Below are 15238 nucleotides of genomic sequence, written 5' to 3' on the forward strand. Positions count from 1 at the left end.
AGGTTGTTCGCCGCAAGTCGGTGCGCATGAGCCTCCCTGCCGGCCACGGTCAGAGCACGTCTTACGAGCAGGTGGAAGCCAGCGAGGACGGCCACGAGAACGGTACTACTTCGCGCGAACGTCAGCGTGAGAGCGCGTATGCCGACGCGGCCGTCGCCTCCAACGCCTCCACCTCGTACGCGCCGCGCGACGACTCACCTCCACCCACCCGCTCGCACGCCACCTGGGACACACGTATTGGCCGGGTGCGCGACGACACTAGCGACGAGGAGGAGGAGCTCGAGGAGAAGGACTACAGGCGCGCACGCAAGGGCCTCCTGCGCAACTCGGGCAACTATACCGCCGACTCGCTGGGCAAAAAGTCGAAGAAGTCGGGCACGTCCACCTCGGGAAGCGTCAAGAGCAAGGGCAGCTTGCGCTCCAAGATCTCGAGGTAATAATAGTCACCGCCATCTGTGCCATACAGCTCCGACAACGATCTATATATCTACAACAGCACCACCATCCACCCACCACATTCTACAATTCACGACTACAGCCTCTACCTACACATCCCCCGTCGCCTAATCAATTTTCCACCTTTCTTGATTATATATATTTTTCAGACTTGTTTCGCAAATACGCATGCATTGGGCCTTCTGTTCCCGGGTTTCCCTTATACTGTTCACATTTCCTGCACTGTACACGGATCTCTGGGTCTGGGTTGGTTGATACAAGAGGCGACTACCACCGACCCCTGGTTTCCGTCCTGACACAACTGATGGCTACATTTGGGCTGCTGATGGCCGATGGTGAGTCGGGCAATGGTGCGGCGGTGGTGAGGATCTAGGAGGTGAGGCGGCGACTGATGGTGTGTCAGGCGGGAATGAGAGGCAAGAGTGAACGAAAAGAGGCCTGACAATAGGGGAACATTGATGTCAGAGTCGCGACGATCAGGAGATCAGAACACGCTGGCTGGTATTCCTGGCCCACCACGCCTTCATTGTTCCGCAACTGAAATATTCGCCACTGATCAGATCGTCATCGCCACCCACAATGAAACCTCCCCGTCAAAAGACCACCACATCAGAGACACAGCAGGTGCAGGCAGTGCATGTCGCATGCTGCATCACAGTACAATCCTTCTCGTCTCCCCTATTGTCTCCAATCCATGCGTGGGAACGTCGCTTTTGCTCATGACTTCTTAACAGTTAGACCACACCTCCAACTCGTGCCACTATCACTACCTTGACCACCTCGCCACCGTACCACTCTTCACCCATCCGACTTCAACATGCCCCCCGACGGTCCCAGCCGCTTCAAGACGCGCTTCTCCAACATTTCCATGCCCGGGTTCAAGCAAAAGCAGCCCGACATCACCCCTTATCCAATGTATCTGCCGCCCCCCGTGTCGCTCGCCGCAGTCCATAGCGTAGCCCAAAACGTCCACTGTGTCGAGTCACACCGTGCGAGTCTCAAGAGCCAGCACGCCAGCCCAGGCATGTTCGTGCCCAGCTCGCCGCTCCCTCCCCTCCCCACGGGCCTGGGTGGCAACTTGGGCTACCAACTCTCGCCGCCCGAGTCTCCGTACCCGATCGATCTCGAGGCGTACGCCCAAGGAGGTGCTGCTTCGAGTGAAGCCTCTCCCGAGTCGAGTCCCAAGGCGCGCCCGCCGCCACTCGACCTCGAACGCACGCACCAAGTCTACCCCGCCAAGGTGGTGCGTGAAGTCCCTCCCCCGCCGCTCCTGAACGTCGCGCGTGGGCGTATCCCTCCGGCCCCTGCTGTGGGTCGAGGATCCGACACGACCGCCACGTTGGAGTTCTTTGATGTGGAAAAGCACGCGGGAGACTACAAGGCGAGCGAAACCCTCGAGGCAGAGGGGGGACGGTACCCGACCTGGAAGAACACCCGCCATCTCGAGCCGGCCGCCACTGCTACTGCTCCCCACCAGCAGTTTGCGGCATCGCACGCGCGTGACTTGGGCGATTCCGTCCTGCACGATGTCTTCCTCACACCCACGTACAACACGTTCTCTTCCTCCCCCGGTCCGTCGGGCTCCAACTCGACCGTAAAGGGACCCCGGGGCGCCATCCCGGCCATGGCAGCCAACGCTGCGCGGCTGAGCACCGCATGGATCATGCGGCCCAGTGCGCTCAAGCGCGACGGCAATGGCGACGGAGACTACAACGACAGGCCCAGGCCCCAGCGTACGGTTCGCATGGCGCTGCCTCTCCCGCTGCCCGAGAAGGACGCGTACGCCGGATATCGCAAGGCCAGGAGCGTCGCGTCCACCGCTTCGCCTGCTTCCTCGGTTCACAGAGCGCCTCGCTGGAGTGGCGCCAGGGAGTGGGTTATGAGTGATGTGGAGAAGGTGAAGGCTGCTGTGGGAGGCAGGCAGGCGGGTTACAGCAAGAATGTCGAGCAGAAGAAGAATAAGCGAAACGTGAGCTTCGGAGTAGGTACCAATAGCTGACAACCCAGCGGTGCATTGTCCTGGTCGTCCTTGTCTTATTCATCCTCATTGTGGTCCTCTGCATCAAGCTCATCCACAAGAGCCCCTCCAGCTCGATTGCCTCAGACGCCAGCTCGGCGTCCAACTCGGGCACACCGACGGCAACTGCCACCTCGTCCTCGGCGCCCTCAGCAGCTACCACAAGCTCGGCAATGCTCGCCACCTGCCTGTCCTCATTCACCAACGACGCACCCTCCAACCCCCAGGCGTACGCTTGCGGTGACTGTGTCCCTGTGCTCGAATCTGCCGTCAACGACTACACCCTCCCTCTAGATGGTGGCAACTCGACCGGTGTCGGCGCGGCGCTCCAGTTCTGTGCCCTCATGGACCTCTACGGCCAGGCTGCCGGCCAAGACTTCTTCTCCAGTGGGGGTTGGGGCTCTAATGCGAGCCCATGTGGAAGTACAGTGTGGAGTGGCTTGAACTGCGATGAGCGTGGACGAGTTACTGGTCTGTGAGTTACAAGGACGCGATCAGCTAACTGACGACTCTCAGTGCCATCACTGCAGCAGCTGTCCCGGCCACACTCCCTGCGAAGCTCACCAACCTCGTCTCCCTCGCCACAGTCTTCATCACCGGCAACAACAGCTTCCCGACGGGGACCTTGCCTCCCGGTTTCTTCTCTCTGGCAAACCTCACCTCGGTGATGCTCCAGGCGACAGCTCTGACTGGTCCCATTGACACGCTCGACGTGGCCGCTGCCACCCAGCTCACGAGCCTGTGGCTGGTTGGCAACAAGGCGCTTGGCTCGACCCTGCCAGACCTGTCGGGTAACAAGAAGCTCAACCAGATGTGAGTCAGCTGAGAACTCGTCCCTCAAAAGCTGACGATACCAGAGTCATGACCCACGCTGGTTTGACGGCGGCGGTGGACACGGCCAAGCTGCCCAGCTCCCTTACATACATGTGAGTTGGCCGGAGCCGAATGTCAACTGACCTCCAGCGACCTGTCGTACAACAGCATCGAGGGCCAGGCCCCCAACATGGGCAGCTTTCCCAACTTGTCCGCCATGTAGGTCCCATCTGCTGACTAAGCGACTCCCCGCTGACTTGGCTGCAGGACGCTCTCCAACAACGCCTTCACCCTCCCACCCACCACTCTCCCGACGTCCCTCCGCTCGCTCAACTTGGCCACCAACCCCAAGCTCAACGGCACTGTCCCAGCAGCCATGTGCTCGCTGGCCTCGTTGACGAGCTGTGACTTGAGGAACACCGGACTCAAGTTTCCGAGCGCGGCCAACGCCTGTGGCGACTGCCTGCTCAGCGCCAGCACAAGCACCACGTAAGCGCCGGTCACGCCGTTCTCTCCCGCTACGACGACCTGTAATCTAGGACCTTCTATATCACACCTGTGCCCCCCCGTATCTAATGTATCTGCCCATAGACTAGACTGTAGCCCGTTTTATCGTTGGAAAATGACCACATTCGAGAGTTGCCGCCACTGCCAATTGCAGCTGAACCCGGTTCAGGCACTTTTGAGCCCCATATCGCCGCCGCGCCTGGCGCTCCCCATCTCCATCTCCCCATGTCCTGCATCCAACTTGTTCGGAGCGAGACCACATTACTCATCTTCCAGAGCGTCCATCTCAGTCCGCCATCTTTGGATCCCCCATCTAGACCTCCTCGCCGGCCGAGGACAACGATCAAGTGCCACAGCAGCCCCAGTGTGTCTTGTAACGCACGGATCATCTTCGCGCACACACACACCCTACACCGCCCACGCCTAAGCCCGTGTTGCGCACGGACGCACGCCTACGCGCGCCCTCCCCCGACCCCCTCCTTCCATCCCCCCCGCCACCCATATACATTGCTGCCTGCCTGCTACGATGGGCAAGGACTGGGCAGACGAAGTGGACGATGACGAGGTGGATGCTGCACAGGACCTGCGGTCGCGACTTGGTGGACTCGGTGAGTTGAGAGGTGATGGATGCATGTTGAAAAGGAGGATTGCGGGTCTAGTGGAGGTGGAGGGAGACGGGTGGGGTGTGTGTCTGTTTTGCCAAAAGATTGCCAGGGAGGGAGAGGGGTTTGTGTTGGATCGCCCGTCTCGCTCATCAACACACACACACAACACACACACCGTACACTCTGGGGTGTCTTCCCTCTCTCGTCTTCCCTTCTCTCATCAGTCTTCCCTCATTCCTCTCATCCTCCCACTTCCCATCCCCCCAACTCCCTCCTGCGACACCCGGTTCCAGTCTCCTGGGCTAACATCCAGCACCCGAGAGCCCAGAGCCCTCATCCCAAGCATGTAAGCTGCTTGTAACGTTTATTGCAGCTGACAACGACAGCCGAGTCCCCCGCCGTCGCTTCCTTAGCTTCGCGGATCGGCGGCCTCTCTACTGGCCCGTCCTCTTCTCCCTCCCAACCACCTCCTTCCTCCTCCTCCCCGCAGCGTGAGCGTGAGCGCCCGCGTCTCAACCCGCAAGCACCCATCTTCGGCAGAGCCCTCGCAGGTGTAAAGGCCGACCGTACAGAAAAGCCAAAGGAGGCGACACCCACTGCCCCTCCTCCAGCACCAGCACCGCCCCCGGCTCAGAAGACTGAGACCACGCCCGGCACTCCCAAGACTACAGAACCCACAAAGCCCGCAGCCATGGCTTCCGCAGATGATGGTGAGTTGTCCAACCTTACTTGCTGCTCACCCGTTCAGGATGGGGAAACACGGTCGCTGCCGCTCCGGACGCTGTTGATGCCGTTGTCAACGGCGACGGTGACCAGGCCCAGTCAGTCGACATGTCCAGCACGTCTGGCCTGATATCCAACGAGTTCCAGGTCGAAGTCAAGCTTGCCGACCTCCAGGCCGACCCCAACTCGCCTCTCTACTCGGTCACCAAGTTTGAGGAGCTTCCCATGTGAGTAGCTTGGTCCAGCTGCGACGCGCCCGTGCTGACCCGTGGCCCAGTCACGAGCACCTCCTCAAGGGCATCTATGCCGCGGGTTTCACCAAGCCATCCAAGATCCAGGAGAAGGCGCTCCCCTTGCTCATTGCCAACCCGGCGCAGAACCTCATCGGCCAGAGCCAGTCGGGAACGGGCAAGACTGCTGCGTTTGCCCTCAACATGCTGTCCCGCGTCGACGCGGCGCTCATGACGCCCCAGGCCATCTGTCTTGCGCCCTCGCGTGAGCTCGCCCGCCAGATCCAGGAGGTCGTCGACAAGCTCGGCCAGTTCACCCAGATCAAGACCTGCCTCGCCGTCCCCAACTCGTGGAAGCGCGGTGTGCGCATCGAGCAGCAGATCGTCATCGGTACCCCCGGTACGCTCCAGGAGATGCTCCGCGGTGGCACCCGTCACTTTGACCCCAAGATGATCAAGGTGTTTGTCCTCGACGAGGCCGACCAGATGATCCAGCTCCAGGGCCTGGGCGACCAGACCTTCCGCATCAAAAAGGCCCTCCCGGAGAACGTCCAGAACGTCCTCTTCTCGGCCACCTTCCCCGAGGAGGTCCAGGAGTTTGCCAAGCTCTTTGCCCCCGAGGCCAACCAGCTGTTCCTCAAGCAAGAGGACGTCACCGTGGACGCCATCAAGCAGCTCTACCTCGAGTGCGACTCGGAGCAGGGCAAGTTTGAGGCTCTCTCCATGCTCTACGACTGCATGTCCATTGGCCAGTCGATTGTGTTCTGTCGCAAGAAGATGACCGCCGACATGATCTCGGACCGTCTCGGGCAGGAGGGCCATTCGGTTGCCTCGCTCCACGGCGACAAGCTCTCCGACGAGCGTGACGCCATCCTCGACGGCTTCCGCGACGGCAAGACCAAGGTCCTCATCACCACCAACGTCATTGCCCGTGGTATCGATATCCAGCAGGTCAACATGGTCGTCAACTTTGACGTCCCCGACATGGGTCCCGAGGGCGGCTTTGCCCCCGACGTCGAGACCTACATCCACCGCATTGGTAAGCTATCATTGCGCGGTACGCAGCAGCTGACACTCTCAGGTCGTACCGGTCGTTTCGGTCGCAAGGGCTGCTCGGTCACGTTCGTCTCGGACGACCGTTCCATGCGCGACGTCCAGTCCATCATGGACACGCTCGGCAAGCCGATGAAGAAGATTGACGCCAGGAGCCAGAAGGACCTCGACCAGCTCGAGAAGGTGAGCTGCCTGCTGATCTTCACGACTCCAAGCTCGTACTGACTCGTACTCCAGGCGCTCCGGGCCGCGATGAAGGGCCCCAACTAGACAACAGCCCGCAGACAGACTACAAGAGAACGCGCATGACCCCACCATTTGACACCATGAGAGAGAGTGCGAGAGAGTGCTCAGAGACACCGGGGGCCTAATGAGGCGATGAAGCCCCGCAAGCTATGTAAGGGGTGTATACAAAAAAGCAAGCGCTGGCGTCGGCCACGAACGGCGAAAAGACGGCCGCGGCCGGCGCAGGCGCTGTGATTCCTGTGATTCCTTATGCACATGTCGTATACCTGTACGTGCGGCCGGTGAGGCCGTACACGCCGAGCAAAAGCGAGCAAAGGGGCCCTGTTGAAGATGAAGATGATACTGACCGGAAGGGTACACGGTACACTGACCAAGGGGGTTCTGGATAGAGAGGGTGTACAGTACTGACACATTCGCATGCTTCACAAGGATGGAACCTGGAGACGCGTCACATGTTTTTCAAAACGACGGTCCAGTTGGCCCGGCGTCCAACGCGTCAGCTACAGCAGCCCCGTGACTCGACGTTCTCGCGCCTCACGGGTTGCCGTCTGGCGTCATCGTATCTGTCCACGACGCGTTCTATCTGACCTTGCCCACTCCGAGTAGGGCGGAACACTAGCGGCCCCCTTTCGGCCGACGGCGGCAATGTCCTCGGTTATGTGGTGGTAGCACGTTGACACTCGAACTCGAACGTATGTACCTGGAATGTGGCAGTGGCAGTGGCAGCAGGGCTAGTTGTCGTCGTGCCAGACTGACAAAGACATTCGCAGCCCCTTGGCCGCACATGATCCATCGCTGTCGTCGATAGAATATCGAATGCGCACCACCGGCCACGGCAAGTCGTACGTTGTTTGCACATGTGCACTGCCGCAAGGCAACGACTAGACTCAACTCCTTTACGGTAGATCCCAGAAGCGTGGGAGCTCGAGGTACAGTACAGTACGCTTGCCCTTCGTGGTCGACGTTCCTGTCCGCGCGGGAGACAATTAGTCTTGGTGTATGGCGTATGGAGCTTAGGTTGTCGGTCACTTACCCCCTAGTCGTCAGCGAGGAGAACTTACTCCGGTGTACTCGGCGGCCGTGGTTGTCACATTTGCTTGGCAGTAGCTCCCGTGGCTTGTTGACATTCCAACGGAGCTGTGAGCAAAGCACGAGACGTATGTACTTAGTGTGGTACACTAGTACTGCGGCCTGGTTTATCCAGCGGAGAAGTGAGAAAAGGGATGTATCATACATACGTCCTGCAACGACTGACAGAGGGTTGTATGTTTCGGGAGGCTGGACCACAATCGCCACCCCACTTCTGTGTCCTGCCTCACGCGATGAAACCATCCCTCCCGGGTTCTCCCAGCGTCATAAACTGTAAAGAGCGGGCCACGGTTTGCTTTGGATGAACAATGCACACTCCGGAATGCACGGCTCACACCTTGGTATGCCATTTGTGGGCAACGCGACAGTGATGGACGGACAAGTAGATCAGGTGTGCCACACCTTCCTGCCACTGACTGCCCGCTTTTGTCCCTGGCAGACGTTGGTTGAAACGCACTGCACATACAGGAGTGCGGGTATCGTACAGCAGAGTAGTAGTTCAGTACCTGTATACGTGGGAAACAGGTGAAGAGCCGCACACTACTGAAGGTACAACGTCAACTGTGCATGCCAACGGTACGCGTCTGTCCGGTCTGACCATCGGTGGTGGAGGGACAAGGAGCCAGTGCCTCAAAAGGCGGGACATACACTCTAACATAGGAGTGACATCAGCCGCGTGAAACCAGCTCCTTCCAGATGGCAATCTCCGAAAGCACGGACGGTCGCAGAGTATGTAGTTTCTCTGGCCTCTTGATAGACGTAGACTTGACTGCCCTAAAATTTAAAACACAGCCTTGCTATCCGCTGTCACTCTGCCATTGCGCGAAGGATCTCGGGAGCGTGCTGTACAAGATGTGCAATTCACAGGAGTTTTGTGGCATTGTGGGGGGAGGAGCGGCGAGGTCTGCATCGTCCCAGCACCTTGGTTAGGCTCAGCTGACCGACTTGTAAGGTATAAAAGACAGTCGACTTGGCCCAGTTTATCTCCTCATCCTACAAGTTCTATCAATCACCTTCCAACTTCCTCCAGCCTCAGCCACAACCGCTCAGCACTCGGCACAAGACACCACATCCACAATGAAGCTCTCGATCATCTCTCTTGGGTCCATCCTCGCCCTCACCACGTTCGTCGCCCCCGTTACGGCCAAAAGCTGGTGGTGTAACGGCAACTGGGACGACGGCGACCTCCACCGTGTCTCCTTCAAGTTCAATGGCTACTGCGAAGGCCAGTGGGGCCAGTGTTTCCTCTACAGCCTCCGCGCCGCCGGGTTGAACCCCCACAACTGGCAGGCCTGGAAGACCGACGATGGCAACTGGCAGGTCGATTTCTCCATTCCCAAAGGCAAGAGCGACCTAGCCAACAAGGGCATCGAGGACATTACCCACGTGTGGAAAGGTTGCTGGCCCGGCCAGTAAATACGCCGCCACTCTCAAAGTAGCCCCAGCCAAATGCCAATCGTTTAGTAGCCAAACTCGAATGAGATCACTTCCTGCTGCCTTCTCAACAACTGCATAGCATCATAATAGCACAAAGAGTGTGTACGTGATCGGCCAGTCGGTTCTACCACTAGTGACGATGACATTGCCCCCCGCGTGTACGCTGATACCCTTGACACGTCCACGGCTTGGCGGCAAAAACGGTAAACGAAAAAAGCCGCTCGGTGTGATCGGCAGGACTAACCATAAACTACCAGCAAGATAACCATAAAGTCATTGAATGCTGATGTGGCAGCCACCGCGTTAGTGCTAATGATACCAGCAGCGGCTGCTTGTGCGCTAGTGCTCCAGCTCGGCCAGCTCCATTGACCCATTGATGTTTCTGACACACTCCATACTCTGATTTACGGCCTGTTCCTCTCTCGGTCAAACGTTAACTCGTCCGGGCCCTCGCTGAGAAGGTTCTAGTGGTCAATAAGGTGACACAGGTGCTCAAGCGGCAACCACCGCCTGCTCGCGTTTGTTTGTGCCTCTTGAGGCCTCTGACCGGCCTGACCGCTCTGTGATATATCTGTGATCTGTGACCTGTGACCATCTGGTGCGTTTAGCGTCCGCGCGATCCTGGACGATGCGCGATGCGACGTTCTGGTGACGTGGTAACACGCGTGTGCACGCGACCACACTGATCCACTGAAGCACCATTAGCGTGGCCCGTGGGCCGTGGGCTATACCGCCAGCGGCATGCTAGGTGTCTCGTTCGACGCTGTTGTTGACTGACTGTGGGGGCCGGGGGCGTTGAAAGGCGTGACACTCGGCAGCTCTGGTTATACCTGCACTGCATCTGAGGAGAGTGTTACGGGGTCTGTGGTTGCTGTGCTGCAGAGAAGAGAAGCAGCAGCGGCAAGCGCCGCGCATGGGACGCGTGTGTGTATGGTGGGGAGGTGGATGCGTGGATGGGTGCTGCGCTTTGGCTCTTCTTGGCCAAACGGCTCATGCATAGGTGGGGGCAGGTGCCGTTTGGCCAGTGGCCAGTGCATGGACGGCTGATCAGCTAATGATCCTTCCTGGGCTCGGACCCACACTGGTACACTGGCCACCGGTGGACGCCGCCTCACTCCGCTGCAGCGCTGCAGAAAGCGGCAGGCAATCGTGCTCTACCTGTGGAACGTCCATGCAGCAACATGCAGCAACAGGCGGCCAAAATGGGTTAATGGGACCTGCAGCGGACGGGCAATATGGGGCCTGCGGCGTACGCCGAAGTTTGGTGCGATCGGAGCGGTGGGCCATGAAGCAGAGATGGCAGCCCGTTCTGGCCGCGGTGTAGTGACAAGCGCCCGCGGGGTGGCGTTCAAGGGGAGCAAGATCGTCGCCGAGTGATCCAAAAAGGTGTGATCGTCTTCTGCATGCTCCTCTGCACGGGGGTGGAGAGAGTAGAGAGAGAGAGCGCACTTTTAAGCAGAGCGATTCGGGGGCGTGTGATCGTGTGTGAGTGGCGCAAAATGCGCGCTCGTGGTGCGTGACTCATGACTGGCAATGACTGGACCGTGGCACCGACTGTCCTTTCTTTGTTATCCTTCCGTGCTCTTCTTTCCTTCCACTCCATCTCCCCCCCACTCGCCTGTGCCCTTCTCCACGCCCTCACTCTCTAACACTTTGCAAATCCCGTACCCCCTCTTGGACCCTCTTCACCGCCATCCCCACCGTCGCCCAGCTGAGCCGGGGGGGCACTTCGGTGCCAGACGTGTGCCCTCGTACAGAGCAAATCCCGTCACCGCGCGCGCCCCCGGGCCTGTTGGCCATTATCCATCAAAACAGAGAGCGAAGAGACGTCACCGTGACACCCACAGTGATCATCCTCTGCAGCAGTCGGCGCACGCCGCCCCCACCGCCCCCCTCCCCTCCGACGTCCCCTCCTCCTCACTCCCACACCCAAACGTTTCTTCCACACACTCTTTTATAACAAACCACTGTCTTTCCTCGCCAACAGCGTCCTCCCCCCACCACACTCTCCCCGGCGCGTCGAGGTTCACGATGCCTCCACCACGCCCCCTTCCACTCCTTGGCCCACGGGAAGCTGGCCTTCTTGACGCACTCGCCCATGCGCCTTCCGTCCACGACGCGCTCAACGCGCTCGATGAATATGCCTGGCGTGCCCTTGCAGGTGGTACACGCGTTCGCGACCTCTGTGCAGCCGCCAACCGGGCGGTTCACTCGGTGAGTCCCAAACCTTTCTCTGCACACTTTCTGCCTCTTGTCGACGCCGCGACTTTGTTTTGGCGGACGCCCTCCACCGACCAGCGAGCAATGTCCGAGTTGGGTGGACTGCGGGTGGCGCTCAATATGTCTCTCCACATTTTCATGGGTTTGATGGACGCGTTCCGGGATCCAGGCCCCTCCCCCGCGTTCGCGTCTCCTTTGCCGTCCCTACATTCGAAGCATGCCTCTCTTGCAATTGAAGGAGAAGGGTTTGCTGACACTACCACTTGTTTCTCGGTTGCCGTTGTTTTGTGCGCACGCTACGCCTTGCCTTGTTCCTTGAACCCCCATATGCGCCACTGGCCACTGGCCCCTGCACAACCCCGTCGCACGATTCAACGCCCTGCCGTCCACACTCCATTTGTACAACCACCACCAACTCATTGCACCGTCCACAGGCACCCCCAAGCTGTGTCCGCTTAGCACTCAACAACGTCGCTACCGGCCTGCTCTTCCCCTTTGCCCTCCCTGCCAACGCGCCCACAGCCGACGCAGCAGCATACTCCCTCCCGCCCAGCACCCTTGCGCACCTCTCACGCCGACAACTCGTCGACGCCCTCTCCCGCATCGCTCGCGAGCGCGAAGATGGCACCACCGAAGCTCGAGTCCTCGAGCTCGTCCTCGAGTACGTCGGCCGTCGCTGGCGCTCGGGCGACGCCGACGTCATCGAGTCCATTGCCAGGAAACTCGTCGAAGTCGAAGCAGAAGTGGGTTTGGAATCTATTTGCGACGAACGACCAGAGAGTGTTCCTAACCTGCAGGTCCAAGTCCACTGCGACACCCGGTCCGTGCTCCCCACCCTTCAAGCGTTCCGCTTCAGGCTTGGCCTCGTTTCGGAGCAGCACCTCGTGGCCAGACTCAATGTTGGCCCAGCAGCCTTTGGTCGTCCCTTTGTGGCTACCGACCTCATTTCAGTCTGGGCGACGCGTCGCCTGTGCGCGGGCATGAACCCTGCTGACCTCGCTACCGAGCTTCACTTGATGTGTGAGCACCTCGTACTTGAACCCCACCGCGACGCCGTGGACAAAGTTTTGGCATCTCTTGCACTCAACAGTCGTTCTCTTTACACATTGTTCGAGTCTGCACCTCGTCCACGCACTCGGACTCTCTCGCGTCTCTCGTTCCACTCCAGCAAGCGCAAGACCTTGTCCACTCCTCCTTGGTCTCTCCACCGCGACCTGAGCGTGTCCAAGCTGCAGCCGCACAGCAACACCAACCTCGACAACAACCAGCGCCGTCCCTCGTTGCCAACACACCTGGCGCCCGCCGAGTCACCAAGGCAACGCTTGGGGTCACCGCTGGCAGCTGGCGCACGCACCCCGTCCAGCGACTCTTCGGCCTCGCCATGCACCACACCCACTGCCACTGGAGCGTCAACACCTCGTCTCGGCACTTTGGGTGCTCTTGGAATGAGCCTTACCAGCTTGTCCACTACGACTTTTAGCCACCTGGGCATGAAGACCAACACCATGTCCACCAACGCTCTCGGCCTCGCCGATGCTGGTGATGTCCGCAGCGCAGTGGTCGACCACCTGCTCGGTCTCCGCTACCGTCTCGGTGCCGATGCCGACGGGTGGTGGCTCGGCGGTGGCAAGGACAAGGCTGCCGACTTTCTCCACAGCCTCGAGTCCAAGGGCGAGATGAAGGAGATGGTCGCCGACTTGCGCCGCGTGTTTGGTATCGCTGGTCCTGTGCCTCCTCCAAAGACCCCTCCAAAGGCTACGTCACCCATCGCAATCACCTCGTCCAGGCAGGCGGGCCCCTCTCACCAGCGTGACCAATCGTTTGACCTGGACCAATACCTCGACGACATTGGCCCCCAAGGCGACGAGAACAGTCCGTCCCGCGCTCGCCAGGCAAGGGGTCAATACCGCGCCTCGGTCGCGTCAATGTCGACCATTGCCAGCTCGTCGGCTTCTTCCACCGCCTCGTCGCCTCGCCGCCAGTCGGTTGTGGTCGACTTTACAATTGAAAAGGCCACTCGTCTGCCTGTCCCGCTCACGGCCGTCCAGTACCGGTTCCCGCAGGGTCAGGACGATGACGCCTCGGTTTACTCTCACGACAGCACACTCGAGGACCTCCCCACATTCTCGCGCATCTCATCAAAATCCATGCCCAACGTGCGGGACACGTACACCCAGTTTCCTTCTCCTAGCCCACGACGTCTGCGCCGACTGACCCAAGAGGACTCTGTCACCACCGCCACACCCGTCAAGGGCAGCAACACCAACAACAGGCAACCCGGAACCGAGTTTCCCTCTCACATTACTCCTCCACTGTCGCCTGCAGAGTCGGACTATGACTCCTTCACCGGCGGCGAGTCCATGTCGTCGCCCACGATCTCGGACCAGAGCCACCAGATCACGCTCACGTCCTCGCCTGGCAGTGGCAGTGAGGAGCTTGGTCGCTCTCGCCGTGCCATGTTCCGCAACTGCGTCATTGTCGACGGCGCCCAGCTCAGCCCTTGTGGCGACCGCTTCCCAGACCAAACGGACGGTACTCCACTCACCGCTGTTCTCTCGCTCTTTACGTCGGATGAGCTACCCAAGCACCCAGAAGACGTCGAGCAGCTGCTCACCATGGCCGTCGACCTCGAGGCCCAGCGATCCATTTCACGTGGCGAGGCGTTTGACGCCGAGGCGCGTGCGCGCGTCGCTTGGCTCCTGGAGCAGGTCGCCCGAGAGGTGAGTTTATTCACGGATACCTGTAGCTGACATTCAGTTGAACGAGCCAGAACTGATTGCCGCCGTCGGCCGTGTTTTACAACGTCTTTCGGGCGACAGCCTCCTGACTCCCAAGACGCCCGAGGTCGTTCGCAACGGCGTGCCGAACCGCTCACCTCGCGGCCGCCGCGACCTCACCATCACTGTGCCGCCTCGCAGGCCACCACCTGGACTGGCGCTCTCGAACCCTTCGTCTCCAGCCCCTTCTACAGGTCACACCCTCGTCTTTCCTCAGTCACGCTTCTCGCTCGACTCACTCTCAAGTACGAGTTCCTTTGGCACCTTTGGTTTCGACAAGCGACGTCTTGTGCCTCGCGCACAGTCTGAAGAGGACCACGAGAATGACGTCCCCACTCCGAGACCGTCACCTCCGCCAAAGGATGCACCTTGGTCTCGCGCTGCTGAGACGTGCACCCAGAGCCTGTCGCGCCGCGACGCCATTGTGCGGCGCTCACCCCAGCCCCAGGCGCCTGCTACCCCCGAGTCGCCGGCAATGCCGCTGTACCACACCCCACAGGTGCAGTTCCCCATCCCATCACCCGCACCGGGACCCAGTGCCCGCGACTCCACCGTCCGCGGCACCGCACCTCTCAACATCAACCCTGCCCTCCTCCGTGGCCCTACGGCGCCGCTCAACATCACCCCGCGTACCACGCCTCGTACCACCCCTCGCTCCACTCCGCACACGACACCGCGTACTGTCATCCGCGACTTTCCCTCCATCAACGCCCTGTAAAAAAAGCAACCACCACCAAGACCCGCGGTCTCCTGCAATACCGAAAAAGAAGGACCATGTACACGGACACCAAGTGTAAAAACAGGCATACAAGACACGCTGCCCCCCGCCGTCGTGTGCGCCTCTTGTTTGACTTAGTATTTAATATCCATCGAACTAACACGATTTTTCTTCTTCTTCTCTTTGCATGTAAATTGTCTGTCTGATCCTTCCAACCCCCCTTCTGTGGCATTGTACCTGCCTGTCCTTCACCGGCATAAGTTGCCGAGTTGACCGAACAAACACATCCCCGGTGCCGGTGCCGGGGTAACTCGCCGCGAACACCAGCCGGCACGGCGCGGTTTGTC

At 59.7% G+C, this 15238-nt stretch overlaps 5 protein-coding genes across 5 annotated transcripts; all 5 read left to right on the top strand.

Annotated features, from left to right (window-relative positions):
- Window positions 1-26: 26 nt before the first annotated feature.
- Window positions 27-437, top strand: EHS24_004703 (uncharacterized protein; the record flags this gene model as incomplete). The annotated part of the gene is made up of 1 exon (XM_028620260.1): window positions 27-437. The coding sequence occupies one exon, from the start codon at window positions 27-29 to the stop codon at window positions 435-437; it is 411 nt and encodes a 136-aa protein (XP_028479232.1).
- Window positions 438-1273: 836 nt separating this feature from the next.
- On the top strand, window positions 1274-3862 carry EHS24_004704 (uncharacterized protein; the record flags this gene model as incomplete). The annotated part of the gene is made up of 7 exons (XM_028620261.1): window positions 1274-2425; window positions 2464-2948; window positions 2990-3286; window positions 3331-3399; window positions 3455-3505; window positions 3554-3775; window positions 3826-3862. The coding sequence occupies 7 exons, from the start codon at window positions 1274-1276 to the stop codon at window positions 3860-3862; spliced, it is 2313 nt and encodes a 770-aa protein (XP_028479233.1).
- A 457-nt stretch (window positions 3863-4319) lies between these two features.
- Window positions 4320-6674, top strand: DBP5 (RNA helicase required for poly(A+) mRNA export; the record flags this gene model as incomplete). Its single annotated transcript, XM_028620262.1, has 7 exons — window positions 4320-4401; window positions 4712-4744; window positions 4785-5108; window positions 5147-5348; window positions 5399-6390; window positions 6433-6587; window positions 6642-6674. The coding sequence occupies 7 exons, from the start codon at window positions 4320-4322 to the stop codon at window positions 6672-6674; spliced, it is 1821 nt and encodes a 606-aa protein (XP_028479234.1).
- Window positions 6675-8816: 2142 nt separating this feature from the next.
- EHS24_004706 (uncharacterized protein) lies at window positions 8817-9155 on the top strand (the record flags this gene model as incomplete). The annotated part of the gene is made up of 1 exon (XM_028620263.1): window positions 8817-9155. One exon carries the CDS (start codon window positions 8817-8819, stop codon window positions 9153-9155), a length of 339 nt encoding a protein of 112 aa, XP_028479235.1.
- A 2052-nt stretch (window positions 9156-11207) lies between these two features.
- EHS24_004707 (uncharacterized protein) lies at window positions 11208-14891 on the top strand (the record flags this gene model as incomplete). The annotated part of the gene is made up of 4 exons (XM_028620264.1): window positions 11208-11390; window positions 11831-12139; window positions 12194-14116; window positions 14163-14891. 4 exons carry the CDS (start codon window positions 11208-11210, stop codon window positions 14889-14891), a joined length of 3144 nt encoding a protein of 1047 aa, XP_028479236.1.
- Window positions 14892-15238: the final 347 nt, after the last annotated feature.

Source organism: Apiotrichum porosum, assembly GCF_003942205.1.
Source record: "Apiotrichum porosum strain DSM 27194 chromosome Unknown scaffold_2, whole genome shotgun sequence".
In the NCBI taxonomy this organism is placed as follows: domain Eukaryota; kingdom Fungi; phylum Basidiomycota; class Tremellomycetes; order Trichosporonales; family Trichosporonaceae; genus Apiotrichum; species Apiotrichum porosum.